Source organism: Hyaena hyaena, unplaced genomic scaffold (genome assembly GCF_003009895.1).
Source record: "Hyaena hyaena isolate Hyena2069 unplaced genomic scaffold, ASM300989v1 scaffold_124, whole genome shotgun sequence".
Classification (NCBI taxonomy): domain Eukaryota; kingdom Metazoa; phylum Chordata; class Mammalia; order Carnivora; family Hyaenidae; genus Hyaena; species Hyaena hyaena.
Window position 1 is genome coordinate 385,023 of NW_024080755.1, and position 27,515 is coordinate 412,537.

Sequence of the window (27,515 nt, forward strand, 5' to 3'; positions counted from 1 at the left end):
ATGTTAGACTCCTACAGTGTGTCAGGCACAGTGTTAGGAGCTGGGGACTCCAGGGTCCATTTCATCCAAAACTTACAGTCTGATAAGAAAAGGCAGAAATTCAAGGAACACACAGTATCCCTCTTATGTCCAGGCCCATTCACAAAGGCCGTCCCGTGTAATAGTTCATTTTGGCTTCCCAACAAGGCTGTAAGGTAAGTGACATCCTTCGCAGAGAAGGAAATTGAGACTCTAAAGAGGTAAAATAATTGCCCAAAGCCAGCAATGTCTGATCCCACAGCCCCTATGCTCTCATCTGCAACATTGCAATCTACAAGGGTCATGGTCATAATACTAGGAGGGTGATGGAGAGGAGAGCATTTTTTTTTATATTTTTATTTATTTCTAGGAGAGAGAGAGAGAGAGACAGCATGAGCAGGGGAGGAGCAGAGAGAGAGGGAGTCACAGACTCTGAAACAGGCTCCAGGCTCTGAGCTGGCAGTCAGCACAGAGCCCGACGCGGGGCTCGAACCCACGAACAGCGAGATCACGACCTAAGCGAAAGTCGGATGCTTAACCAACTAAGCCACCCAGGCGCCCCAAGGAGAGCATTTTTTAAAGAGGATCTCCCCGACTCAGATTTATCTAACTTAAAGACCAGTTTCAATTAAGCCTTGTGGTGGGAAACAGCCTCTCTTTGGGCCTGGTTCCTACAATGCTGACACTCCATCTTTCTGCTGCAGGAGAAGAAGTTTGCTATGAAAGGGTGGGGTGCTTTAAAGATGGTTTACCATGGACGGGGACTTTGTCAAGACAGTTGGCAGGCTTACCCTGGTCTCCAGAAGAGATAAACACTCGGTTTCTGCTCTACACGAGACATAATCCCAAAGCTTATCAGGTAAGCTTACTTGCTGCCTTCACACATAGGTTCTTCCAGAATATATAAGATGTAGCTATACATATAGATGACCTAGGTTTGGTAATCTACTCTGGTATAAACTATTGACTTAAAGGCACATATTTCTTTTTAGTATTGTGAGCTAGATTTTTTTTCTCATATTACTTGTCCTAGTATTTAAATATAAAAAGTGGCCTGAGTATGTTGTTTCATATGAGATAAATTTGATATTTCATTTAATTCCTATATTAATTGAGAGCCTTCCACATCTAAGACTGTGAATAAGCCATAGTGACCCTCGTGTATTCACCTGAATAAACAAGACCGTGTCCTAAATTTATTATATTAGGGAAATGAGGTAAATAATTACCTCTGTTGCAGCATGAATTATGGTCTGTTACGTAAGATACAAACAATAGAATCTGGGAGCAGTGAGGAAGGGCTCACCTTCCTCTTGAGGGTGGGACAAGAGGCAGAAAGGCTCTGAGGAAGGGGCGCCGGGGTGGCTTAGTCAGTTAAGCGTCCGACTTTTGCTTAGGTCATGATCTCGCGGTTCGTGGGTTCGAGCCCCGCGTCGGGCCCTGTGCTGACTGCCAGCTCAGAGCCTGGAGCCTGTTTCAGTCTGTGACTCCCTCTCTCTCTGACCCTCCCCTGCTCTCACGCTGTCTCTCTCTCTCTCCTAGAAATAAAGAAAAAAAAAAACATTAAAAAAAAAAAAAGGCTCTGAGGAAGACGTGTTTTGAGGTGTGTCCTGAAGGTGGCAAGGGTTGGCATAAGCAGAGACAGACAGAGAAATGGGAGGGGGGTTAAAAAATGGTGTGGACAAATACATAAAGGAGAGAACCTGCAGAGAACATCTGATGAATGACAACATGTTGAGTTAGACTGGAAGTCCTCAAACACAGAGTTGGTTAGAAAAGTAGTTTAGAGACAAATTGTTTAACTCCTTCCTGGGTACTTTGGATTTCATCCTGTGAGCCAAGGGGCCCCACTGGTAGTTTCTGAAAAGTCTTTAGACTGTTTACTCTAGCTGTAGAACATCGTCTTGCCTGCAGCCAGGCAAGCCTGCAGGTGATGTCCAGACTGTTTAGTACTAGGCCACCCAACATGGTAGCCAAGAGCTACATGTGGCATGAAAATGGAATAAAATTAAAAATTCAGTTTTTCAGCTGCACCAACCACATATCAAGTGCTCAATAGCCCCCATGTGGCTAGTGGCTACCATTTTGAACAGTGCAAATATAGGATATTTCTACCACCACAGAATGTGCTATTTGAGATTACTAGAAAACTATAGTGCAGTTCGGAATGCACTCAGGGAACTAGCCTGAGCCAGGGAATGACCATGCTTATGATAATAGAAAATTGACGAAATGAACATCATAGACTTTCTGGAGATCTTATACATGAGTCATAAGAAGATAATGACCCTCTTATCAAAAAATTTGATTGGGGATGCTAGAGAATGAGTGACTTGTTGGATGAGTGAGGTCTGGGTGGGCTATTAGGGATTTTTGTCTTGCAGCTCAGTGGGGTCTAGAACTGGAAAAAGAGACTTCAAAGTCTTTTACCCAGTGGTGAGAGTTGAAACCCAAAGAATGGTGTGATCTCAGTGGCAGAGAAAAAAAAAAAGCATGATACTAGACCCAGGTGGAGTGAGGGGCCAGAGAAAGGGCACTCCCCAGTGAACATTTTCGTCTTTACCTGCATCTACAAAACCTTGAGGCTTAATTTCCATCAGGCCCACCCAAGACAGCCTCCTGCTCTGCCTTCTTACAAACAGAATCTGATTTGTAGCTGTCTACTTACCAGAAACACACAACTCTTCATTGTAATATGCCATTTGCTCTGTAGATGATGGTTCTATCTAAAACAAGGGAGAAAAGTCCTTATTTGGGGTATGGAGAAACTTACAAAGAAAGTGTACTTAATAGTTTGATTTTTCTAACTATCAAAAATCAAAGAGAGGAATATCATTCAGCTTTTAAAAGAAATGAAATTTGTGTAGATGCTACAACATGGATGAACCTTGAAAACATTTTGTTAGGTTAAATAAACTAGACGCAAAAGGACAAACATGGTATAATTCCAGTTATATGAAACACTTATTTGAATAGTCACATTCGTAAAGACTGAAAGTAGAATAATAGTTACCAGGGGCTGAGGGAGGGGATACTGGAGAGTTACTGTTTAATGGGTGCATCATTTTGGTTTGGGATGATAGACAGCTCCTCGAGAGGTATGGTATTGATGGCCACACAACAATGTAAGTGACTTAACGTCACTTGAAACATATACTTGAAAATGGTTAAAATGGTAATTTTTACATTACATATACTTTACCACAATTTTTTAATGTAAAGAGTATCTACATTGAATAAAAATGTTTTGGAGTGCCTTCCCTGTTTATTTAGGACTTTTAGGGTATATGTGTGGATTTAGGACTAACTATATCCCTGGTCTTGACCTTCAGTCCTCAAAGAACTCATTGGTCCTTTATCCTTCTGCACAGTGGCCATGTACCTGAACTTTTGTAGAACATAGGTGATGAAGATCCTTCTTTAGGAGAGTCTAGGCCCTAAAGGCAATGAAGAAAATATCAGACACTGAACACTTTCCTAATGAAGGGACCATAAAACCAATGCTCCTCAAATCTTTACCACTCTCTTCCATTTGGAAGAACCCATGTGACAAACCAGGTCTGTACTTGAATTTTGCAACGGATGGAAGCCTAAGGGCTTGTTGTTAAAATGTTTTATAGCAACAGTGAGGATATAGGATGAATCAAGATTCAATACTAAAAACCAGAATTGATCCATATGCTCCACTGTGCAATTTTGACTTCATTTATGAAGAAGCAGAAGTAAACTATGCTGTAGTTCAACGTACTCTTTTCTCAGATAAAGGAATTGTTAAAGCTAAACATGGTGCAATAAACTTGACCCCCCTGAGTGTCCTAGGTCTTCACAGCTACATTTCTGCAAGAATAAAACCAACCTACTATCCCCTAGGGTGGCTCATGCAATCGCTACTGGTGATGCACGATTTGTATAATCATGGAAGTTTCTATGCCTGCAGCTTTTCTCCTAGAACATATCTAACTGGTGACTGCTTTTGACTTACTAGAAATGAGATCACCTAGGAAGTAGTCGTGCTTTGTAGAATGGGTTGATTTCATTCCAGTTAGGCTCTATGATTCCTCAAAGATAAGAACGTTAAAAGTAAAGGCCTGAGCACCCAGCTAAATACTGAGACTTTAACCAGCCCTTTCTCTGGATGACCTGGTCTGTCCCAACACCGTTTTAAGGTTCTGGCCTTGTGATGGCAGAATCTGAGTTGTCTTTGAGTTGATCCCATGATGTTGTGTTGAGTTTTGCATTTTCTAGGTTAGTATGCCATTTCACAGGGGTGTGCCCGATTGAATATGAAGTAAACAATAGTGGTTTTTTCCTACCTTTTCCATGTTGTTAAATTCTTCTGGGGCTTTTGTGACAATGGAGGATGCTCGGACCCCACAATCCTTGTCAGATTGCCATCTTAAAGCTATCTCAAGGTCCCACTTTCAGCAAGTCTTGTGATAGGGAAATTCTAAACAAACTTTTTCTACCAAATTCTTTTTCCCAAATAAGATATTTTTCCGGGAGAGCATGAAATAGAAATATAGTAGGTGTTTAAGGGGCTCCAGATGGAATTGGAATGAGCATCTGGATTCTTTTAGGTATTTAGATGGACAAATGTTTTTGCACTGGGATTCCATTATTTAGCAGAGCAGTGGTTCCTGGAAGTCTCGGGTACATTTGATTTTATTATCTGCCTCTGCCCTGGGCCCTATCAGTAAAGAACAGAAGGATCAGATCCTAACTGGAGAGCTCAGTGAAACACATGACTTCAGAGAAAGACCACGAGGGTTTCAGGCCCCACTCCAGGACTCGGCTGTAGTGCTTTGGGACAAGTGACTTCTTGCGTTCTTTCCTACTCTGTAAACTTAGTACCTAACTCACAGTGTTGTGAAAGTTAAATGAGTTACTCTACAAAATGCTTAGAACAATTCCTGGCACGTAGGCACATCTGAGTGTAGCTCTATTACAATTACTGTGTAAACTAGTTTAGGATTCTCATAATTGTTTGCTCACCACCTTGGAGATTCTTTAACTAGCCAGCAAGTTGTATGATTAATTGCATGTTACTATTAATCACTGGTAGCTGGTAGCAGGCTCTTTATTTGAATTTCATAGGTATCTAAATGTGTTGCTTTCCAGTGTTAGGATTCACCATTGTCAAATTTGCAGTTTGCTGATTAGACTATTCACTTTTTCTCAAAATGGGATTTTGCACATTTCTTCTATTGTGTCTCTTCATTTTTCTCTTAATAATGAAATTACTTAAATTCATAGTACCACTTACATTGAGTTTGGTTATAAAAAAGAACCCAACAAACTACAATAATTACCAAAGAACATTTAATGTAATTACATAAAATTATCTTTAGTATGCTGTTCTATTTCACGTGCTGAGATCCTAACCTGTATTCCTCATTCATAAAGTGGGGTAAACAATCTGTTTTGCCACTGCTGTAGCATGCTTTTAAGCCTCTAATAATATGCTACCCATGAATTACATCGGCAACAGAGGAGCGCTATACAAATGTAAGGTGAACAGAAGTCCTGACTGAAATTGACCCAACAGTCCTGAAGCCCTGACTGAAACATTGCCTTTAAACCACACACTTTCCTTTTGTGGTGATTAAATGTGTACCTTGTATTTTATGATGCATTAATGGCTTCTTGGTATTTTGCCGTGTGTCATGGTAACTATTTCTTTGGTTAAAATGTTTTAAAGAAGGTTGTTAAAAATCAAATTTAGTGGCAGACTTCTGAGCAGACAGAATAATTCTACTAAATGTCAAATAGTTTTGAATTAGTTTTTTTACCTTAATCTCTTTTCACTCGAAATAGGAGATCAGTGCAGTTAATTATCGAACTATCCAAGCCTCACACTTTGGTACAGACAAGATGACCCGTATCAACATACCGGGATGGAAAACAGATGGAAAATGGCAACAGGACATGTGCAATGTATGATGTGCATAAACTCTTCTTTGTACTCATCTAAAAGCTGTATGTTTAATGGGAATGTACCTCACATATATTAGTGCATATTCATGGAAATTCCTCCATTCAGTCACTCACATTGTCCTTGTCCCAAGGCCCCAAGTGAATTATCCATTTCCCATTTATGCTCACTTATTATGAATTGCATGGGTTATAAGGGAAGCATATTTTTTACAATTATTCTTTGATAAATTCTCACTTTTGACAAAAGATTGAATGCTACGATAAATTTCTCACTTAAAGGAAAAAATTTTCCAGGTTCACTCCAAGAAATTAATTTTCATCTCTAGTACTCAAGATTGATAGCCTGCTAACATAGTAAGCAATTATTTATAAGGCCATATAGTATAGTAGAGTAAGGCTGCCTGAATTCATACCATAGTTCTACTTACTAAGATCCTGGGCAAGTTTGATTAATCTATTTGTGCTTCAGATTCCTTATCTGTAAGTGGGGATGAAATACGTTCATGTATATAAAAGAGTTAGGATAGGACCCAGCATGTAGTAGGTTTTCAGTACCTGGTAGTGTTATTTCTATTATGGAATCCATAGTTCAATCGCTTTGGTTTTCTTTAATTCTTATTTCTTAGATATTTATAATAAATCTTTGTACCAGGTGCTTCTCAAAGTGGAAGACGTGAACTGCATTAACATCGACTGGATTAACGGTTCACTGGAATATATCCATGCCGTCAACAATCTCCGCGTTGCCGGTGCTGAGGTGGCGTATTTTATTGATGTTCTCATGGTAAGAAAAGTTGAGTGTTAAAATGTTTTTTAATGTTTACTTTTGAGAGAGAGAGAGAGAGAGGGAAAGCATGAGTGAGGGAGGGGGACACGGAGAGAGAGAGACACAGAATCAAAGCAGGCACCAAGCGCTCACCACAGAACCTGATGCAGGGCTCGGACTCGTGTGATCATGACCTGAGCCAAAGTTGGATGTTTAACCAACTGAGCCACACAGGTGTCCAAAAGTTAATTTTTTTAAAAAAAAGTTGTTTCATTGGTTTTTCATCATAACACAAAGAATCTGGGTCAATTTCATGGCTTTTTTAGTAGCTTACACAGGTGCTGAACATGCAGGATACTAAAAGTATTCCTGTATGATGACTAGAAGAGGGAAATTCCTTCTTGGGAAAGACGTGCCTGTGTTTCTACAAAGCGCCACTTGGTGGCAGTGTCCCTTCACAGGCTCCTCACCAAAGGCTCCCCCACCCCCACTCCCAAGGTCGCTTCCTGGGTCAGTTTGTAGGACCCTCTCCTGCTGCTTAGTTTTTGTTGCCTTGTAAACCTATCGTTGATGATTTTAAACTGTTCCCATCTTACGAATGTTATTTGTTTTAAGAATATGAAATACATTTTCCCACAGCAATTGGGTTCTATGGCAGTGACTTAGTTCCGTCTATAGGCTAGTCCAGGCACAATGACCCATGTTTTCTAAAAGAATCGAATAGACTTTGCTATTTATGAGGGATACACCCTGAGACATTTATAATCCCTGAATGCACTACCGTAATGGAAAGTAATTTCCCACCATAAAATGCAGTGAAGTAAAATCTAAAGATTTATGACCCTTTCAGACTCTTAAGGAGGGTTCATTCATTTGCTCAACAAAGATTTGTCTCTGCATTTGCTGTGGGCTGGGCATGGTCCTGGTCACTGAAGGTACACAGCGAGTGAGACAGTGTTCCTGCTCTGACAAAGTGTGGGGACGGTACTATGAACAAGTCCAAGGCAATGGGGTGGAGAGACACTGCAGTAGCAGCTAACCTAGATGGGCGGCCACGGGAGGTGACTTTGGAACCCACAATGAGGAATCGGGGAGCTAAGCACTCACCTCTGCCCCACACTGCTTGTCAGCTCTTCTTGCTGTCAAGGGAGACCGGGGCACAAGGAGATACTTAAATGGGTCCTTGTACCCAAAGGATGGAATCAGATTTATCTCCTCTTCAGAGAAAAAACTCGTCCTAAACTTTTGTGAATTTTTTCTGTTGATCCGGAGGCCTGAGCTATGGGTTCTCCAAGGTCCAGGAAAAAAAGCAGTAGCAGCTTGTAGGAGAGGAAGTGTTTGCTGAACTGAACGGGAAAGCATTTGCTGAGCTCAGTGTCCAGTAAATTGATGGAGACGGAGGAGGGGAAGGCTGAGGGAGAGATGGGCTGCTCTCAGATACCTGGCTGAAGAGGGAGCACAGGAAAGAAAGCAGAGATTTCAAAGGGTGACATCAGCAGAGGAGCAGGAACATGCAGCCACTCACGTGCAAACCAGAGAGAAAATACCCTTTATAGAGCAGCACATATTATTGTCATTACTGTCATTACTTTCCATTACTGGGAAAATAAAAAGTGGAACATTTGATCAAATGGCACATTTATCCAAGTGAAGGTGATCGCTTGCTATTCACTATTATCATGAAGAGAACTCGAAGCTTAGATGAAACTAAAAATGCTTGCTCCTTTGTTCCCCTTTAAGTTGAGTGAGTGTGTGTGTGTGTGTGTCACAGTCACTTTGTGAATATTCTTAAAAACTCCTCTTTGAAGACCAAAGTCATCCCAGGCATTGGTCTGAGTTGCTTTCAACTTGAGGAGACAGACACAGGTAAGGTGGGTAACAGCCTGAGTCTGACCGTGTCTGGCCCGGGGTTGGGAGAATGCTGAAAGGGTTGGGTCTCAGCAAGAATGGACATGGGCTGGGAGCCACGGATGCGGCCCCTGGGCTGTTCTTTTCCTGAGGGCCATGAGGCTGCTTAGCACCCGAGGAAGAACCTGACAGAAGCCATTCCTCTAGGCCTGCCTGCTGCTTTCTCCTTCAGCCAGATGCGGAAGTGGATGGATGTGGGGGTCACGTCACTGGACTGGTCCCCATCCTGTATGTGACAGAGACAATTATGCCAAGCATATGTCAAGAACATTTAAGCCACTCCACCTGGTCTTTTAAAAATATTTGTTCTGTTTTCCTTTAAAACCCCTACCAGAAAAAATTTGGATATTCTCCTTCAAAAGTGCACTTGATCGGCCACAGTGTGGGAGCACATCTGGCGGGGGAAGCTGGGTCAAGGGTACCAGGCCTCGGAAGAATAACTGGTAAGCCCGCCCTGGAGTTGGGCTTTGAATTTGTTTCCACACAAAATCAAGTGTCTGAAGCACCAAGGGAAGTAGCAGAGGCAGATGTCAGACAGGAGAAAACTGTGGCTCAACTAAACTAAAACATTAAAGTGTTTTCAAAGCATGAGCGTGGAGACCCACGTTCAAGAGGTGCAAGAGCGTTCTCTGCGGCAACGGGCAGTATCCCTGGCGGCAAAGTCACGGAAACCGTGACCACCCCCCTGTGGAGGACGCCTAACGACTTACGACGCACACACCCCGCTTTGCAGCTCCTTGCCGCCAGCTAACGCGAAGGCTGGGTTGGAGCCCCCCATGGTCCTGGAATGGCGTCCGTGACGCACCTGCGTGGCCGCTCACAAGGGATGCTGCCTGTGGGACTCGTTGAAGGCCCGTGCCGGTCCTGTTCCGGCTGCTAACATGTTGGATGTTACTCCTGAATATACTGTTAAGCCTAATAACACGGGGCGCCTGGGTGGCTCAGTCGGTTAAACGTCCGACCTCGGCTCAGGTCATGATCTCAGGTCATGATCTCATGGTTCGTGGGTTCGAGACCTGCCTCTGCGTTGGGCTCTGTGCTGACAGCCAGCTCAGAGCCTGGAGCCTGTTTCAGATTCTGTGTCTCCCTCTCTCTCTCTCTGACCCTCCCCTGCTCACACTGCCTCTCTCTCTCTATCTCTCTCTCAGAAAAAAATATAAAAAATATTTAAAAATTAAAAAAAAACAAACTGGAGAGCCCAGTGTATACGATGAATTAGGATGAGTTAGTTTATACTGTGAATTCTGTTTTTGAGGTTGATAATTAATCATATCCGTTCCCTGCACTCTGACTTCCAAACCAGTTGAGTCCAATGGATGGAGATGGAAATATCAGCTCCAGTATCAACAATTTGGTCTGGCCTCTCCCCTCCGCCTCCACAACCAACCTTCTGTCAGCATGTGTCCTGTCTGCCTGACTGCTTTTCACCTGTCCGTGCCCTGGCCGCTTGCATGGTTCAGGCCTTCTGCATCTCTTGCCTGGATTTGGCTGGTCCCCCAGCCCAGTCCCCTACATGTACTGCCAAGTCATCATGTTTCCAAATACAGGCCACATCACTCACTGCTGGAATGTTCCATTGCCCAAAGCCTCTTAGTTTGTGATATAAATAGTTCACGTTTCATTGGTGCTTTTCATATTTCCGTGCCTTGGCACATCCGATTGCCCCTTGCCCCAAACAGCCACTATTCATCCTTCAAGATTCATTTCAAAAGCACCTTCTTTGGGCAAAGCTAATTCTCTGCACTTCTCTATACTTGAAATATGCCTCTATTATATCTGAAAATGCAACCGGTGTATTGCATGGTCATACAATTATTCATGCACCTGCCATTTTTGATAGACTGTGAACTACCTAGAAAGTCTCCCTTACCCTAGAAAGTCTCCCTTACCCTAGAAAGTCTCCCTTACCCTAGAAAGTCTCCCTTAGCGCCACCCCACCCAAGCATATACAAGGTGCACATTTCCTGTTGGTTAAAACAATAAATACACATACATACACACACATACATACGTATGCTTTAAATACAAATTTGAACTTTAAGTATTTTTTTTAAATAGTTAAGAACCAGGGCGCCTGGGTGGCTTAGTCGGTTAAGCGTCCGACTTTCGCTTGGGTCATGATCTCGCGGTTCGTGGGTTGGAGCCCCGCACAGGGCTCTGTGCTGACTGCCAGCTTGGAGCCTGGAGCCTATTTCAGAGTCTGTATCTCCCTCTCTCTCTCTGACCCTCCCCTGCTCTCGCTGTCTCTCTCTCTCTCCTAGAAATAAATAAAAATATTTTAAAAAATAGTTAAGAACTCCAAATTGGGTGCAAAAGGATTTGTCTCTGCTGCAGCCTCTTGGTATAAGAAGTTTTTCCTACTGAAAGCTTCTTCTTTCTCCTCGTTCCCAAACTGCAGCCCCAGCACCAGTCCACTGCCATCTTTCTTTTTGGGGACAATAAAATTATATTTTTATTCTGAAGTCATTGGGTAGCAAAAACCTCCTTTTGCTCTAAGTTTTCAGGCCCTGGGGGAAGAAGAAACGGGCACAGTGAGTGAAGTCAGAAGTTCATGGGGCCTACCCAACCTTGGGCATTTCAGCCATAAGGGAAGAATATTGCTGTTCATGTATTTAAAAATCACACTGGGTTACCATAAATTTATGAAGATTTTGCTTTTCTCGGTTTTGATTCCAAAAATCAGAAACTGTCTAACTCCAATTTTTCCGGCCAAGTAGAAAACAATACATTTTTTTAAATGTTTATTTCTTTTTGGGAAAGAGAGTACAAGTGGGGAAGGGTCAGAAGAGGGCAGACAGAGGATTGGGCCTCGTGCTGACAGCAGCCAGCCCGATGTGGGGCTCAACTCATAAACCGTGAGATCATGACCTGAGCCAAAGTTGGACACACAACCAGCTGAGCCGCCCAGGTGCCCCAGGAAACAATACATTTTAAAAAAAATTTTTTTTAATGTTTTATTTATTTCTAGGAGAGAGAGAGAGAGACAGCGTGAGCAGGGGAGGGTCAGAGAGAGAGGAAGTCACAGACTCTGAAACAGGCTCCAGGCTCTGAGCTGGCAGTCAGCACAGAGCCCGATGCGGGGCTGGAACCCATGAACCGCGAGATCATGACCTAAGCGAAAATCAGACGCTTAACCGACTAAGCCACCCAGGCACCCCAACAATACATTTTAAAAGATCTCCAAAAGTCCAAAGATTGCTATAATTTGGATGTTGTGACCTGTACACCATCTAAGTGGTTAACTTTTGAACAGTCATGTTCCTTGAGTAAAAAAAGAACTGCACTTCAAGAAAAATACTAGCTTTATAATAAAACCAGTTAAAAGCAAAATTAAATGATAGATTTTTTTTTTTTTTGTAAATTGATTTACAAAAAGAGAGAGTGAGCGTGAGCAGGGAAGAGGCAGAGAAAGGGGGAGAAAGAGAATCCCAAGAAGGCTTCATGCTGTCAGCGCAGAGCCCGATGCAGGGCTCGATCCCACTAACTGAGAGATCGTGACCTGAGCAGAAGTCAAGAGTCTGACACTTAACCTACCGAGCCACCCAGGCACCCCTAAATGATAGATTTTTTTTTAATTTTTTAAAAATGTTTTATTTATTTCTAGGAGAGAGAGAGAGACAGCATGAGCAAGGGAGGGTCAGAGAGAGAGGGAGTCACAGACTGAAACAGGCTCCAGGCTCTGAGCTGGCAGTCAGCACAGAGCCCGATGCGGGGCTCGAACCCACGAACCGCGAGATCATGACCTAAGCGAAAGTCGGATGCTTAACCGACTAAGCCACCCAGGCGCCCCCTAAATGATGGATTTTAAGACACCCATACGCTGAACCTTCGTTGCTTTTCCTCCAGAAACATGCTAGAACCATAAATCCATGATCCTCTCTCCCCTGCTATTTGCCTGTCCTCTGATCAATAGTCTGAGGTGTGTCTGCTCTATTTGGATACATCTCTACAGGGCTCTTGACTTCATCAGAAGTTTGTAACTAATCAGTAAGTGTACACTAAACAAACAGACAGCCAGCAGACTTCCTAGAGTTGAAGATAGATTATGAGGGAAATAAATGCTGTTGTATCTCAAGAGCATAGTGCGCAAACATTCACTTCCCACTCATGCCGCATTTCCGCAGGGGGGCAGCCGTAGCTCTGTTCCTGGTCCTCTCCACTCTAGATCCAGTCTCCACTTGACAGCAAAAAGATTTTGCTAAAACACAGACAGATCTCCCCTTTTGCAAGCTCGTAAGAGCTTCCCATGGCCAACCAGATGACGTCCAAACCCTTTCCTGTGGTTCAGGTCACTTCTCACTACTGCTTACAGGGCTGTCTTCATCTTTCACTCAGTTCTAAAGCTCTGCACACCAGTGTTCAAAAATCAGTTCACTGGATAGTTTCCCAGATGTGCTTCACTGCCTCACCTGGAGGCCACGGAGAGTCTCTTTCCTACCCTAGGCGTGCTGCGGACCCCTCTGTACTCTGGAAGACTCTTCTGGGCCCTCAGACCTCTGCTCCTATTTCCCATCTCCAGCAGAAGCATGCCCCAGTTTCCCAAGACTGATTTATATGTCACTTCCCTGTGGCTGCATAATAGCTATGCTCACCTCTGTCTCTGCACTGAGCAGACTGGATTGAGGTGACGTCCCCACCAGATGGAAAGCTCCTGGAGGACAAGGCTAAGCCTTATTCCTTGTATCCAAGTGCTGAACTTGGCACATATTAAGTGCTTGATAAATCATTGCCAGATGTGTAAATGAGTGGATATGTGAATGGGCATAACATCTTAGGGACCTCTAGATGTCTTTCCTTTATCTTCATTAGACATTTGAACAGGGGACAGTGGGCTGAGGGTCTAGACACCTGGGATTTTAGTCTATTTTGCCTCCAATATATGGTGACCTTGTCAAGTCACTGCACTTCCCTAGGCAGCAAGCTTTTCATTTGTAATATAATGAAGTGAAACTAAGTGAGCTGTAGCTGAATACTAGGATCCTATTATTTTTAAGTGTGTTGCTTTGTAGATTCATGTTTACATATTGAAGAGCTCTTATCTTTTATTTTTATTTATAGTTTCACATGCAGATGGTGCTTTTGAGATCATCTGCAATCCATGACCTTAATTATGTATATGGTAGTCCATGTGCAGACCCTAGGATAGCCTCTTTGATTTTTTATTTTTCTAACTTTATTGGCTGTTTTGTCATTGTCTAGATACAGCCTTACTTGTATATACGAATATGATATTGTAATATAGAGAGACCTGCATTTATATACTCAGTTTGTATATCTGTCCTTTGTCTTGGGTGGTGTTTGACCTATGTCAATCATAGAGGATAGGATATCTTGCCCTCACCATCTCTCCTTCCAAAATAAAACTAGCAGTGTGCTCTTATAGAACGTGTTTTGGCTTAAAAGACATTATGCTTTTTCCCAGGGTTGGACCCAGCCGGACCATATTTCCACAACACTCCAAATGAAGTTAGGCTGGACCCCTCGGATGCCAACTTTGTTGATGTTATTCATACAAATGCAGTTCGCTTACTCTTTGAGTTTGGTAAGTTTCTAAAACACACGGAAGCCACACTGAAGCATGGAGAAGAATTTTAGAAGCACTTATCCCGCTTTTAACCATTTCAGGTGCTGGAACTATTAATGCTTGTGGTCACCTTGACTTTTACCCAAATGGAGGGAAGCATATGCCAGGATGTGGAGACTTAATTACACCTTTATTTAACTTGGATTTCAGTGCTTATAAGAAAGGTAAATACTTTCTAAAATATGAAGCTGGCTGTGAAAAGGATCCACACCCTTTTGCACATAATATAATATAAAAATATACTTTAGTGCAAAACACAGTTACATGTATGAAGCTCCCACCAGTTGTGAGATCTGCGAGATCAGTATCTGTGTCTTAGTTATCCTCATATCCCCAGCCCCTATCCGAATATCTAGTATATTGTAGTCACTCAGTATAAACAGGGAGGATGTGTTCATTCATTTAACAAATATGTATTGAGTGCCTACTGTGTGTGAGGCATTATTCCAGGAACAACGGATGTAGAATGAATATGAAAGACGAAAACCCTTCCCTTAATGAGCTAATATCTAATTTGCTAAAAAAAAAAAAAATAAAACAAAAACAAAAAACCAATAAAACAGTAAGGAGACAAAGCAAATCATAGAATGGACTATGAGGTGTTGGTGATAGTAGGGGTCGAGTGTGGAAAGGAGATTTTTGATAGGGCGGCCAGGGAGTCCTTACTGACAAGATGGCCTAAGGGAGTTAGCCATGTGGATACCTGGGGGAAAGGCATTTGAGGCCCATGGGTGAGGGACAGCAAGTGTAAAGGGCCTGAGGCAGGAGCCTGCCTGGGAAGTTCATGGCAGTGAGGAGCCTACGAGGGCTGGAGTGAATTGAAAGAGGAGAATAGTAGGCATGAGGTTAGAAAAGGAACAGAGGCAGAGGGAGATAATGCAGGGCTTTATAAACCGTAGTAAAGGTTTCAGCTTTTACTCAACTGAGATGGGGGCCATGGGAGGATTTTGAGCTGAGTGAAAATACTGTTTGACTTACTTCTTAACAGAATCACCATCAATCACAAATTGTATTTACCACTAATTAAACAAATAGTATTTAACCCTTTATAGTAGTTTCCAGTAACAGTAATATCTATAGAGCACTTGGTAATAAGACACCCAAAATTACTATTTGGGAGCTTCATTATTCTCCAGATCTATAGATCATCATTATGTAAATAATGAAATATATCATACAATAACATATAAAATACACAAAAGTAGAATATGATCATGTGATAATATTTGGATGACTCTAAATGTCTCACCATCTGATTCCATGTGGTCAGACTATCTAGATGATGTAATGATTTCATCTTCCAACTGCCTGGCTTCATGGAAAGATACACAGATCATGACATTGAGAGTAGCTTGAATTTCCTCTTCTTAGAGACAAAGTGCAAAGTTTTAATATCTGTTCAGAAAAGTAAGTGTGATTACAGGTCTGTGTTTGCAATGATTTCTGGAGGAAAGAAACAAGTGGTGAATTACAGGTATTCAAAATGAAAAAGCTAATACCATCTAGAAGAGATAAGCAAAGTTCAGTCAAATAAGGCCTATTATAAAACTGATTTGTCTTCTTATTTTCCACACATTGTGGCTTAAAACCCTTTCTATTAGGGTAAAATATAGATTGTAATATTTCTTTATAGAACTATATACATACACAGGACATTTGAAATTCTATAAAGAATTAATTCCAGTAAAATACAGTCATCACAAGCTATCATTTCAAGACATTATAAAACTTCCTACAACTTTCTTTAAGTTTGTGTATCATTCATGTTATTAGATGAGTTTGAAGACATTTAAGATATTCTATTTTACTTTATATTTGTTACTAAGAAATCATTTACTTTTAAAATTTATGTTTCCCTATATGATAATGAACCATCCTGTCTAAATCACAATTAATTATGAGTATAAATTTGAACGCAAAAAGACCTGATGTAAGAGAAGTCCTTGTTAAAAAAAAAAAAAAAAAAAAAAAAAAGATGATGCCAAGTATTGATCTCTGCTTTCTGAAATTACCCTGTCTCAATTATCTATTGCATGATAAACCATAATGGCCTAAAAGAACAATGGTTTTATTGCCTATTGTTCTGAGTGTCAAGATTCAGGCAGAGTTCTGCAGAGACTGCTTTGTGATGTGAGTCATGTGATTGCATTCAGTTGGGGGCTACACTGGGTTAATCTAGGTGGCAAGGTCCACCATGGTCTCCATATCTGGGGGCTTGGTACTGGTTCTTCTCTTTAAGTGGCCTGTTATCCTGCAGGGCCTTTCTTCCCAGCCAATTAACCGGGATTTCTTAACATAAAAGCTGGGTTCTAAGAAAGCAAAAGTGGGTTTGAACATCTCTTAAGACAGAGAACTTGAACTTGCACAGGGTCAAATCCTCCATATTCTGTTGGTCAAAGCAAATCACAAGACTAGCTTGTAATCTGGGGTGGGGGTACTGTGTAAAAATAATGGCTTCTTGTTCTTGAAAGGAAGAATGATAACCTGATACTGCAAAGGGGTGAGAACCTAAAAAAGAGTGATTCATTGGAGGCCACTATTGTAGAATAAGTATCTACCATATATACTAAAACAAAATCTAGTTCCTCAAAGATCAATCAAGCTGTGTGGAAGAATGGTCCATGCCAGACACTAAAAATGTTGCTATACAAGATAAAGAGCATAAATGACAAGAATACTATGATAACTTCAGAATGTACAAATGTATTTAGGTATGCCTCATTATTGCAACAATCTTAACTATTAGTGGCAATAATGTCATGCCTGACAATGACAAAACTAATTTGTATTTAGCATTCTTTATAATACCTCTTCCCTGTCACACCTGGAAGTTCAGCTGAAGCTGTGCACTGTGTTAATGTTGTTGGCGGTTTTGTGATCGAACAGAAGGGAATTCAGCCTTCCTGCAGAAACAGGGACAGACTGAGAACTAACTCCTCTAAGGTAGAGATGCTGTGTGCACAAGAATGCTTAAAGCTCTAAGTCACAGATCCAGGAAGTATGGAAGATTTTAGTATCCAAACATAGAGTCATCCGTGTTTGCATTCGTCTATTTACCCTGCTTGAATGTCCCTTGAGATTCACACAAAGAACTCTTTGATACAAAGAAAATTATACATAATCTGATAAATATTGTGCAATATCCAAGCCTACGCACAAGATCTGGCTGTCTAGGCCTCCCAACTCAAGAATCTGTTGTTTGTTTGTTTGTTTGTTTCTTTGAAGTTACTTTTTTAAGAAATGGTTCATACAGTCAGTTATCAGTTAATCAGTGTATTGCTATCTATTCATTGGAAATTGTCTTCACAGAACTGGCTTCCTTCTTTGAATGCAACCATGCCCGAAGTCATCGCTTTTATATTGAAAGCGTCCTCAATCCTGATGCATTTATTGCTTATCCTTGTAGATCTTACAAATCTTTTAAAGCAGTAAGTAAAGCATTTTGCAGTAGAACTTAATTAGCAAGTCAGTTTTTGAAGCACTATCGGCCAACTAAAAATTAGTGCTTTAAGTATGTGGCAAAAAGTACATCTGCGATTTGGGGAAAATAATAGATTCTTTCTCTGTGCCGAGGACTGAACAGTAGCTGGGTTGCTGAAGGGCTTAAATAACTAAACCAACTATTTGTATTCTGGTTGTTTCAGCTCTTTTGAAGATTATATCCAGGATTGCATTTGGGGCCATTTGTTATGCGGTAATTAGATGCTATTGTGTAACAGACATAAGTCCAGGGCAAAAATTTTTCTGTGTATATATTTTAAATGTCATCTTCAAAGATGCCCTGAGAAGGCTGAACCAATCAATAGCTACAACAAAACATATTACTATTTACTTGGAACATGAAAATTATTTTATTAAAATTTAATTATTTATACAGAGCAGAACTAAGGCACAGAGAGCTCACAGGAGTGCCACACAGATCAATAAGGGACAAAATACCAAATCTGATTTTGCTCGAGTCATAAAGCGCACAGTGCCAGATCCGAGCTAAACGTATTTTTCATTTAGTTATCTCTATGAAAAGTAGAAAGAAAATCTGTTTTGTAGTGAAAAGTGAAAAAGACTTTCCTTCTGATGCTTTAGAGACCTAATTCCCTATTTAATCAGGGTAGAAAAATGTGGGGTTTCTAGTTGAAGTTTATTGTAAGTAATAGCACTTTGTGACTAAGTGAGGTATTTAGACAGCAATAAGCATCTCCCTAGTCTTAACCGACAGGGTGACTGGGTGTCCTCAGGCCACCTTCTCAGTCTCCCCAGCCGGTCCTTACTCGTGGCACGCCTATGAAGCTGGCCAGCCAAACACTGCCATTTCCCCAGTAACCTCATTCTAGTCCCACCTCCTCATTCTTACGGCCCCAGATGCTGTGCTCAGTGTCTGAAGGGATCTTGGCATTTACTGTGCTGAAGGCGGGTAGAAGAGACGCTCCGAGTCACCGTATATTCAGAGATAATGGGGCACAATCTGTGACATTGGAGAAATTTAGGCTCCTGTGCCACATGGATGCCAATTATGGCTACAAACTAGAGACATGCAGTCAATGTCCTTGACTTGTTTTATAGTGCTTCTATCCAAACAGTCATAAAAATGAAGCGAGATAAGATAAGATGATAAGATAAGATAAGATAAGATAAGATAAGATAAGATAAGATAAGATAAGATAGGAATTCTAGTGCCAGGCTATATGGTTCACATTCTTGCTCCATCACTTATTAGACATACAACATTGGACAAATTAAATTTAACTTCTCTGCTCTTCGGGTTCCCCGTCTGTTAAATAGAGAGACTAAAAGCACTATAATAATAAAGAGAACTTGTAAGGGTTAATTGAGTGAAATGCACATAAAGTGCCTAAAAAGTGGCTGACACATGATAAGCACTTAACAAATATGAGCCCTTTTATTATTGTTAGAATGTTTCTTCATTAAAAATTACTCACATCCTATGGGGTGCCTGGGTGGCTTAGTCGGCTAAGCGTCCGACTTTCGCTTAGGTCATGATCTCGCGGTTCGTGGATTCGAGCCCCACGTCGGGCTCTGTGCTGACTGCCAGCTCAGAGCCTGGAGCCTGTTTCAGTCTGTGACTCCCTCTCTCTCTGACCCTCCCCTGCTCATGCTGTCTCTCTCTCTCTCTCTCCTAGAAATAAATAAAACATTAAAAAAAAAATTACTCACATCTTAGCCTAAATGTCCATGTTTCATAAATCTGAAAGTTCAAACCCTAAAATAACAAACATTCAAACAGCACAACCCAGATTTTTTTAAGTTAACATTTTGTTAATTTTGCTTTAGATTTCAAAATGTACAGATGAAATTGAACTACCTAACATTCCCTCCACGTCCTTTTCTAACACGAGATTTGAAATGAATCTGATATTATATCAAATAAATAATATTATGCTGTATCTTTCTGGATTTACTTTTTTTGTTATTAAATTTTATAAATTTGAGATCTAGGGGCACGTGGGTGGCTCAGTCAGTTGAGCAACTGGCCTCAGACCGGGTCTTGATCTCATGGTTCATGAGTTGGGGCCCTGCGTTGGGCACTTCTGTCAGCACAGAGCCTGCCTTGGATCCTCTGTCCCATTCTATCTCTGCCCCTGCCCCACTTGTGCATGCATGCCTGCATGCTCTCTCTCTCAAAAAATAAATAAACATTAAAAAATGTTTAAAATAAAATATATTTGAGATCTACATCAATATATGTAGATCTAATATTTTATTTTGTAGATATTAGCCACAATTTATTTACTCACTCCCCTACTAATGGGCATTTTGATTGTTGCCAATTTTTCTTATTAAAAGCAATTATGTAGTAAATACCTCTGTGTGTCTGCTAGTGGGCTTGTGTAGAAGTTTCCTTATGGAATGTAATACAAGTGAAATCGTCAAAGCTTATGTGCATTTCTGTCTTTATTAGATATTACCAAATTGCTGTCTGTAGTATTTGTCCATTTATATTCCCAACAGGAGCAAATGAGAATCCTACGCTCCATGCCTTCACCACTGCTTGGTATCGCCATTTTTTTTTTAATTTTTGCAAATCTGCTGAGTATGAAATTGTATGTCAATTTGATTAGCACATTCCTGACACCTAGTAAGATTGAGCATAGTTATTGACTATTTGGTTTCTCTCTGCCTTGGATTATCTATTCATATCATTTATTTATGTTTCTAATAGGCCATTTTTTCCCTCTGTTACTTTTATTTGGTTTTGTTTTTGAAAACAACCAGGATGGCCTATTAGGCAACTTAGTCTTTTCTTTTTTTTTTCAGATGTTTATTTATTTTTGAGATAGAGAGAAAGGGCATGCGCGTTTGGGAGAGGAGCAGAGAGAGGGGAAAACAGAGTATCTGAAGCAGGTTCTGTGCTGATAGCACAGAGCCCAATGTGGGGCTCTAACTTACCAACCATGAGATCATGACTTGAGCCAAAGTCCAACACCTAATCGACTGAGCCACCCTGGTGCCCCAATAGCTTAGTCATTTGAAATGTATGTGCTTTATTTGAATTTCAAGGACTTATTATAGTTTAATAATATTTTAGGACTTTATCGAAGGTCAACATTGCTAAATACATTTCTGACTACCTCTTATTTTCTGTCACCAGGGAAAATGCTTCCATTGTCCCAAAGAAGGTTGCCCAACAATGGGTCATTTCGCTGATAGATTTCACCTCAAAAATATGCAGTCTAACAGATCATATTACTTTTTAAACACGGGGACTCTTTCCCCATTTGCCCGTAAGTATTGTAGCTCAGTTTTATTGTAATGCTTTAAGGTACTTATCTTTAAAAATTCAACAGTTTTTACTGAGTGTCTATCTACTAAATAACTGGGCATTGGTCCAGACTCTGAGGATGCAATGAAGAGACCATTGGGGAGGTTCAATCCCAAGTAATAAACGTTCTGCTGGGAGACGCACAGGGAGGACCTTCCACAACGAAGCCAAGCGAGCTTTCTGAGGGAAGGTGATTTCTAAGCTGACTCCTAAAAGATGGGTAAGAGAGAAAAGGAAATGGGAGTATTTCAGTCAGAAGAACATGTCAATGCCTTGAGGTGAGAGAGAGCCAAGTCAGAAAGAAGATTCTCCCAACAGGACTGGAGAGACCCTGAGGAGAGAATATGAGATGAGGCAGGAGAAGTAAATTTAGTCAAATAATGAAATTGTGTACCATGTGGGGAGTTAGGACTTTATCTACCAACTAATGGGAAGCCACTGAAGGGTGTTAAGACGATCAGATTGGTTTCTTAAAAAAATCATTCTAGTTGCTACATGGATTAGAGGAAGACAAGATGGAGGCAGAAAGGCCTGTTAGAACAAGTGTTGCCTCACCACCATGGGAGGTGATGGATGTGTTAACCAACCTGATAGTGGTAATTCTTTCACAATATATGTATATTATATGTATATCACATTGGACACTTACACAGTGTTATATGTCAGTTGTGTGTCAGTAACGCTGGCCAGAAAGGAAGGAGGAGCAGAGTGTGTACAGAGATGGTTGGGAGGCAGAATCAAAATGGAACTCGGTGAATGGATTTGAGGGCTGCAGAAAGTCAGGAAGTCAAGGATAATTCCGGCTAGAACAACAACATTCGATGATGTTCCATTCACCGAACTTGACAACACAGAAAGAAAGGCTGGCTTGGAGGAAGTAGATGGGCTCAGTTTCTAACTTATTAGATTTTGAGATGCCTTGGGATGTGGGAGTGTGTCCGCCTGTGAGGCGGTCAGAGGTATGGGTCACCGAACTGGTCTACAGATAGAGATGTGGGAGATACCTGTATGTAGATGGCAATCAGGGCTGTGGAGGCGGATGATGTAATTACCCAAGGAAAGTGTGTCAAGTGAGAAGAAAGAGAGCAGAGAAAGAGAACCCCCAAAGGAGAGTGAGGAATGGCAGAGAGAGAAGGTAAAACCGGTGTGGGGAGCAGTAAAAGGAGAGAAGAAAAGAAAAGACAATGAGGAATAGAGGATGCATCACCAAAAAGGCTTAAAAGGTCAGATGAGAGGGGAGGCCCAAAGGGCTCATGGGATGAAGCACCAATGCTGTCACTGGGAACATGGGGCCAGTGATCTCAGTGGAGATGCGGCTGTGAGAACGACTGAGGAGGGAAGGAGAACTCCGACAACCATCAACTCAGCAACTGAAAATTCTCTCTGGTAGGTTTTTGTCCCCTTTCAGACATTTTCAAACAATTTTTGGAAGAATTGCGTTTTTTTTCAATGTGTTATTAAACAGACAACAATTTTAGGATTCACAATGTAAGATCTGTTTCGTTCGAGATTTTTTTTTTTAAAGTAACCCTTGGCCACTTGCAACGGATTTATCCTGCTGACAGGCTTTGTGCTGTCCCAGACCCACACTAACCGGGTACTCTGAGCGCAGAGCCCTGCGGGAGAGGAAGGGCTGACTCGCTTGGCTTCTCATTATAAAAGCACAGACCCTCTTGCCTGATAGATGTTCTAGATTTGTTCTGGATTAGTGGCCAAACCACAGCCAATAAAAACGTGGCTGTGGAAAGTATGTGTGCTGCAAAATACAAATTTAATAGATGAAAGGAAACACATACATCCATTTTAAAAAGTCATAAAAGTCATAAAAATGCCTAGAAAATTTGAGAGATTCCTTTAAAGAATATCATGCCACTGTTTACTTTTGTAACATGAAAATATGCACATTTATATGTACCTTTAAAGGCAGTTTTTCACCCAATTCACTCAAGCTATATAAAGTTGTCTTTTTTCATGAACACAAACAGCCTCATTTCACGGCGGAAAGTTGAATTCATATCCAAGTGCTCAGAAGGTCATGCTTGTCTCATGTTTTCCCCTCTCCATTTTCTCTCTTCGTTTTCATTTCCAGGTTGGAGTCACAAATTATCTGTCAAACTCGACGGAAACAACGTCACCCAGGGGAGCGTGTTTCTCCGTGTAGGCGGAGTGACTGGAAAAACAGGGGCATTTGTGATAGCCAGGTAGGCCAGGGCCAAGGGCGAGGTCTCGGCGGGTGGCACAGTGCTGGGCATTTGGTCACACTGGCTCATTCAGCAGCTCAGTCCTTTTTTATAGCAGAACACCACAGGCTGGCATGCCACATCTGCCTTTTCTTTTCATGTTTTCCAGACATAAAATAGAAATCATGGTATCCGTGTTCTCCATGGCCCCAACTACAAACAGAAAATGTTAGAAAGTGATAGCATAAAATTACAGACCTAGACAATAAAGCAAGTGGACAATAAACAAGATATATTGTTAATTCAGTCCATTAATATCCTATAGATTTGAGCATATGTTTTTGTTTGTATAGATTCAAATCACTTATGGAATAAGACATTTATATACAAATTGCCAAATTTCTAAGAAGCTGAGTAGTGCACACAGATACAGGACATGTGTTGGGATAGTCAAAGGTGGGAATAATTCAGTAGAAATGGTCACTGTGTGCCTTTGGCTGAAGTCCCCTTTGATCTTGAGTTTTCCTTAAGCTTTCCTTTGGTCTGCCTTAGCATTTTTGCATAACGTATTTCACTTTTGTCATTTAATTCTGTAATCCATTTCTGAATTAACATTACGCATGCTAATTAGACGCTACCTTTTGGTAAACCAATGAATGGATTCGATTTTTGCCTCTCTGCTTTCCATCATCTTCAAATAGTGGACAGGGTCTTGAAAAACAGATTTTATGGGTTATTTTGTCAGTCAAAGGATGCATCAGATTAATCGCTCTGGCAATTTGTGCACATCGTCTTGCCTCAGAGCAACTGCCTACACGTTATGGGTTCAGTCGGTGATCATCTGGACCCTGGTCAATGCACAGGCTCCAGCCTACCCTTTGAGCCCTGTCTCCCACCGTTTGACTTTGTTCATCATCAGCTCAGCCACATTACCCTGATCGCACCACCCAGCATTGACTAGATCCCACCCTATCCTCTCTGCCTGACTTCACCTATGTTGTTCCTTTATTCCAATACCCTTCCCTGTCTTGGTGTATCTCATTTCCACCTGTTCTTCATGTCCCCATTAAGCCAGTCCTCTGTAAGCAGTTCAATACAATCATGTGTCTGTGGCTCTGAGACCCACACGATATTGCCTAATGCTAGACAGTTTGAGCCCTGCGGAAAGGCACCTGACCTGGGACAGGTAGGGACAAATAAGTGTCCTTGCCCCTTAAAAATATATAAGAATATTTGCACATCTCTGCATTTGTCATCTTGCTGCATAGCCACCCAATCCTCTTTTAGGATAATTCAGCATTTCTAGTTCACAGTAGATGTCTCATCTTGAAATGAAGTCAGATAAATGCATTTCCATGCTACCTATTCTTATTTTTCAGTCAAGTGTCAAGAGTCTGGCCCCTTTTAGTCATTTGGGCTTCTAATGACATTGTTAGGAAAGAATGGACAGTAGGTTCACACTGAGTGAAGGCAGTTCAGGGAGCAACAGGAAGATTATCCTTAAGAATTTGGAAGAAGAGCTGCCTTCTGGTAATTTAGTCAATTAAGTCTACATGAAATGGAATAAGCCAAGCCCTAGGAGTATTCATTCAGGCCCAGTCATTCATTCACTCAGTAAACAAACATTTGAATGCCCACTGGGTACCAGGAATTGGTCTAATTGCTAAAGAAACAGCCACACGTCCTATTCTTGTGGAACGAATCTTCCAGAGGAGGAGACAGGCAATAAATAAACAAAGGAAGAAGGAAACAACAGGAAGAAGGAAATCTCATCTGGTCTAATTTTGGCTTGGATGAGATATGCCCTGGGCCTCAATAAACCACTTCCCTCTCTTCTATTGCCATGTTCACCAAAACAGCTTTTGTTGACGAGTTTGGTTACCTGATTCTTTTTATCCAGATAAAGAAGTTACCAGGAAAAGAGTTGGAATATTAATAAGGAGAAAGCACTTCCCCACTCTGTTCTGATAGATCAGTTTTCTGTGAATTGAGCTCCTCGTTGACAGTTTGATCATTTCCTGGTGTCAATAAAATCTGGTTCCTAATACTATAAAGCCAAGACCAGACCTTTCAAGATAGTGCCTTTCCAGGCACCACCCCCAACATGAACTAGTCAAGGCTTCCTTTTCCCTCATCCTTCTTTCAAGCTTCAGAACCATGCTATTCTAAATTGCTGATAAATATGAACAAAAAGAATGAATCTCCTACAAGCAAATGCAACTTTCTGTTTCATGATACCATAACTGTTGTTTCCTACACTGTCAAGACTACCCAAGGCAAGCTTTTGAGTCTTATTTTTCTGTTTACAGTGGAACACTTAAGCCAGGCATGACTTATACAAAATTAGTTGATGCAGACGTTAATGTTGGAAATGTTACAAATGTTGAGTTCCTTTGGAAGGAACATTTGTTTGGACACTCTGAGAATAAGTTGGGAGCAGAAATGTTAATAGATGTATCTGGGAAATATGGATATGCGTAAGTATTACTTTTTCCTTTGTTTAAATTTTTAATGGTATCGAAAACCTACATATATTTTGAAATTTGCAACTAGCATACAAATTTGTACATCTTGAAATGTTATAACGAAAGAAAAAAATTATTTAAGAATCCAATATTGTATTTGCAAAAGTGTTTACAAAATAATGGTTACTCATTAAATTAGATCTACCATGTCTTCCCTTCCCCACCCCCCCAAGAATCATATTAATATCCTTTTTTTCCTCGTAAAATTTTTCAGGTCTACGTTCTGTAGCCAGGACATTATGGGTCCCAATGTTGTCCAGATCCTGAAACCATGCCAATCTCAGATACAGTCTTGATGGATGTCCTTAATGGGAGCAGTGAAAGAATGTCCTTCTAGTTGGTATCTGAACCAAACTTGGTTTTTGTGAATGAGGCAGAAAAGTACAATTGTTGTTTTCTATATAGTATGTTTTCTCATTGACAAACTTTGTAAGTGCCTTGAAACAGACTGAATCCTAGGACAGAGTATGGTAATCTGAAGGAATCAGAGTACCAGTGACAAAATAAAGCTGTGTGAGAATTTCCCCTGAATGAGAAGAGGAGATGTCCAAGTCTGGTGGAATAAATTCACTGGGCAGAAGTGAGACTCTGGTTGAGTATTTGAAGTACATTTTGAGTATTTCCAGGTCAAATAATCATTGTTCTAAAATGATTTAAAGAATGTTTGTTCTGTTGTTAAATTGCTAAGACAAATTGTGACTAGAGTTCATGATATATAGTGATGATAACCCTGTGGGTTGATATACTTATGTATTAATAATGAAAACCAATGAGAGTACATGAGTATTTCCAAGTTGCTCCTTGGACTTCAGGTGTATGTGAAGTAAAAGAGATGTGGGGGTCTATCTGTGATGCGCCAGTTAGCAATAGGCCCTGAGTATCCTCAGCCCCTTCTCTAGAAGCCCCCAGCCATGGGAGATTACTCCTCTCTGGGCCTTGAAAGTTCCATAGTAGAAAATTTGCATTTAGCCTGAAGGCAGCATTTCATTTGTAAAGCACTTGACTATCCCTTTGTGTTTGCAATAATAATACTGTAATATTTAAATGTATCAATTTTTAAAAAGTTTTTTTGCTTCAATCTTGTGTAATTCATTTGTCCTTATCTGGTGCAAATGAAAGCTGAACGTTATTTGCTTTGTTTTCTAACGGGTTTAGTGGTTAGCCTGCCACCCTATGCTGTAAATGATGTCAAAAAGAAATGATGACAGGTCCTCTGCAGAGGTTTTCTTGATTCTCCTTGATGCCTTGCTCCCATGTGAACCTCAGAAGGGGCCCCTGGATGTACTTAAACCTGCACTGCAGCAGAAAGCAGAGAACAAAGTGGGGCGGCTCTTTCCCATTGTGCAAGGAAGAGCTAGTGGACTGATTGGAGCGCAAGACTTGCTGGAAGGAGGGAAGGAGAGGCAGACACATTTGGCACGATCTGGTTGACTGTCTACTCGCTGGTGGGCGTGTCCACCCTAGGCATCGGCCAGCACAGGGGCAGGGTGGCCATGAGCAGCCCCACGGGAGAGTCTGAGCCCTCCTGAGTAACACTGTGGCTGACCCAGCACCCCATGGCTCTGGGGACAGGAAACCTTCCTACTAAAGCGGCTGTCCTGAGCCTGCACTGTTCTCTGCTCAGCCTTTCTTTCTTTCAAAAAGGGCTTGGCCACCAGCAGCAAGAGTTATGGGATCAAGTCACAGCATGAGGCTCTGTGAGTCCTGGCCTGCTTCCTTGCCCAAGAGGCCTCTTGGCTGCTTCTTTCTAAGCTTGAAAAGACAAATGGGAGCCAATTAACTTCTGGAAACCCTATTTTAATAAAGTACAAACTTTCCATTC

General features: G+C 41.2%; 1 protein-coding gene across 1 annotated transcript; it reads left to right on the forward strand.

The window, feature by feature from the left end:
• Positions 1 to 27,515, forward strand: PNLIPRP3 (pancreatic lipase related protein 3). The gene is made up of 12 exons (XM_039237355.1): positions 1 to 194; positions 670 to 877; positions 5,833 to 5,952; positions 6,605 to 6,736; positions 8,961 to 9,069; positions 14,049 to 14,168; positions 14,252 to 14,374; positions 17,520 to 17,638; positions 20,818 to 20,950; positions 23,078 to 23,189; positions 25,478 to 25,645; positions 25,908 to 27,515. The coding sequence occupies exons 1-12, from the start codon at positions 1 to 3 to the stop codon at positions 25,987 to 25,989; spliced, it is 1,620 nt and encodes a 539-aa protein (XP_039093286.1). The 3' UTR covers positions 25,990 to 27,515.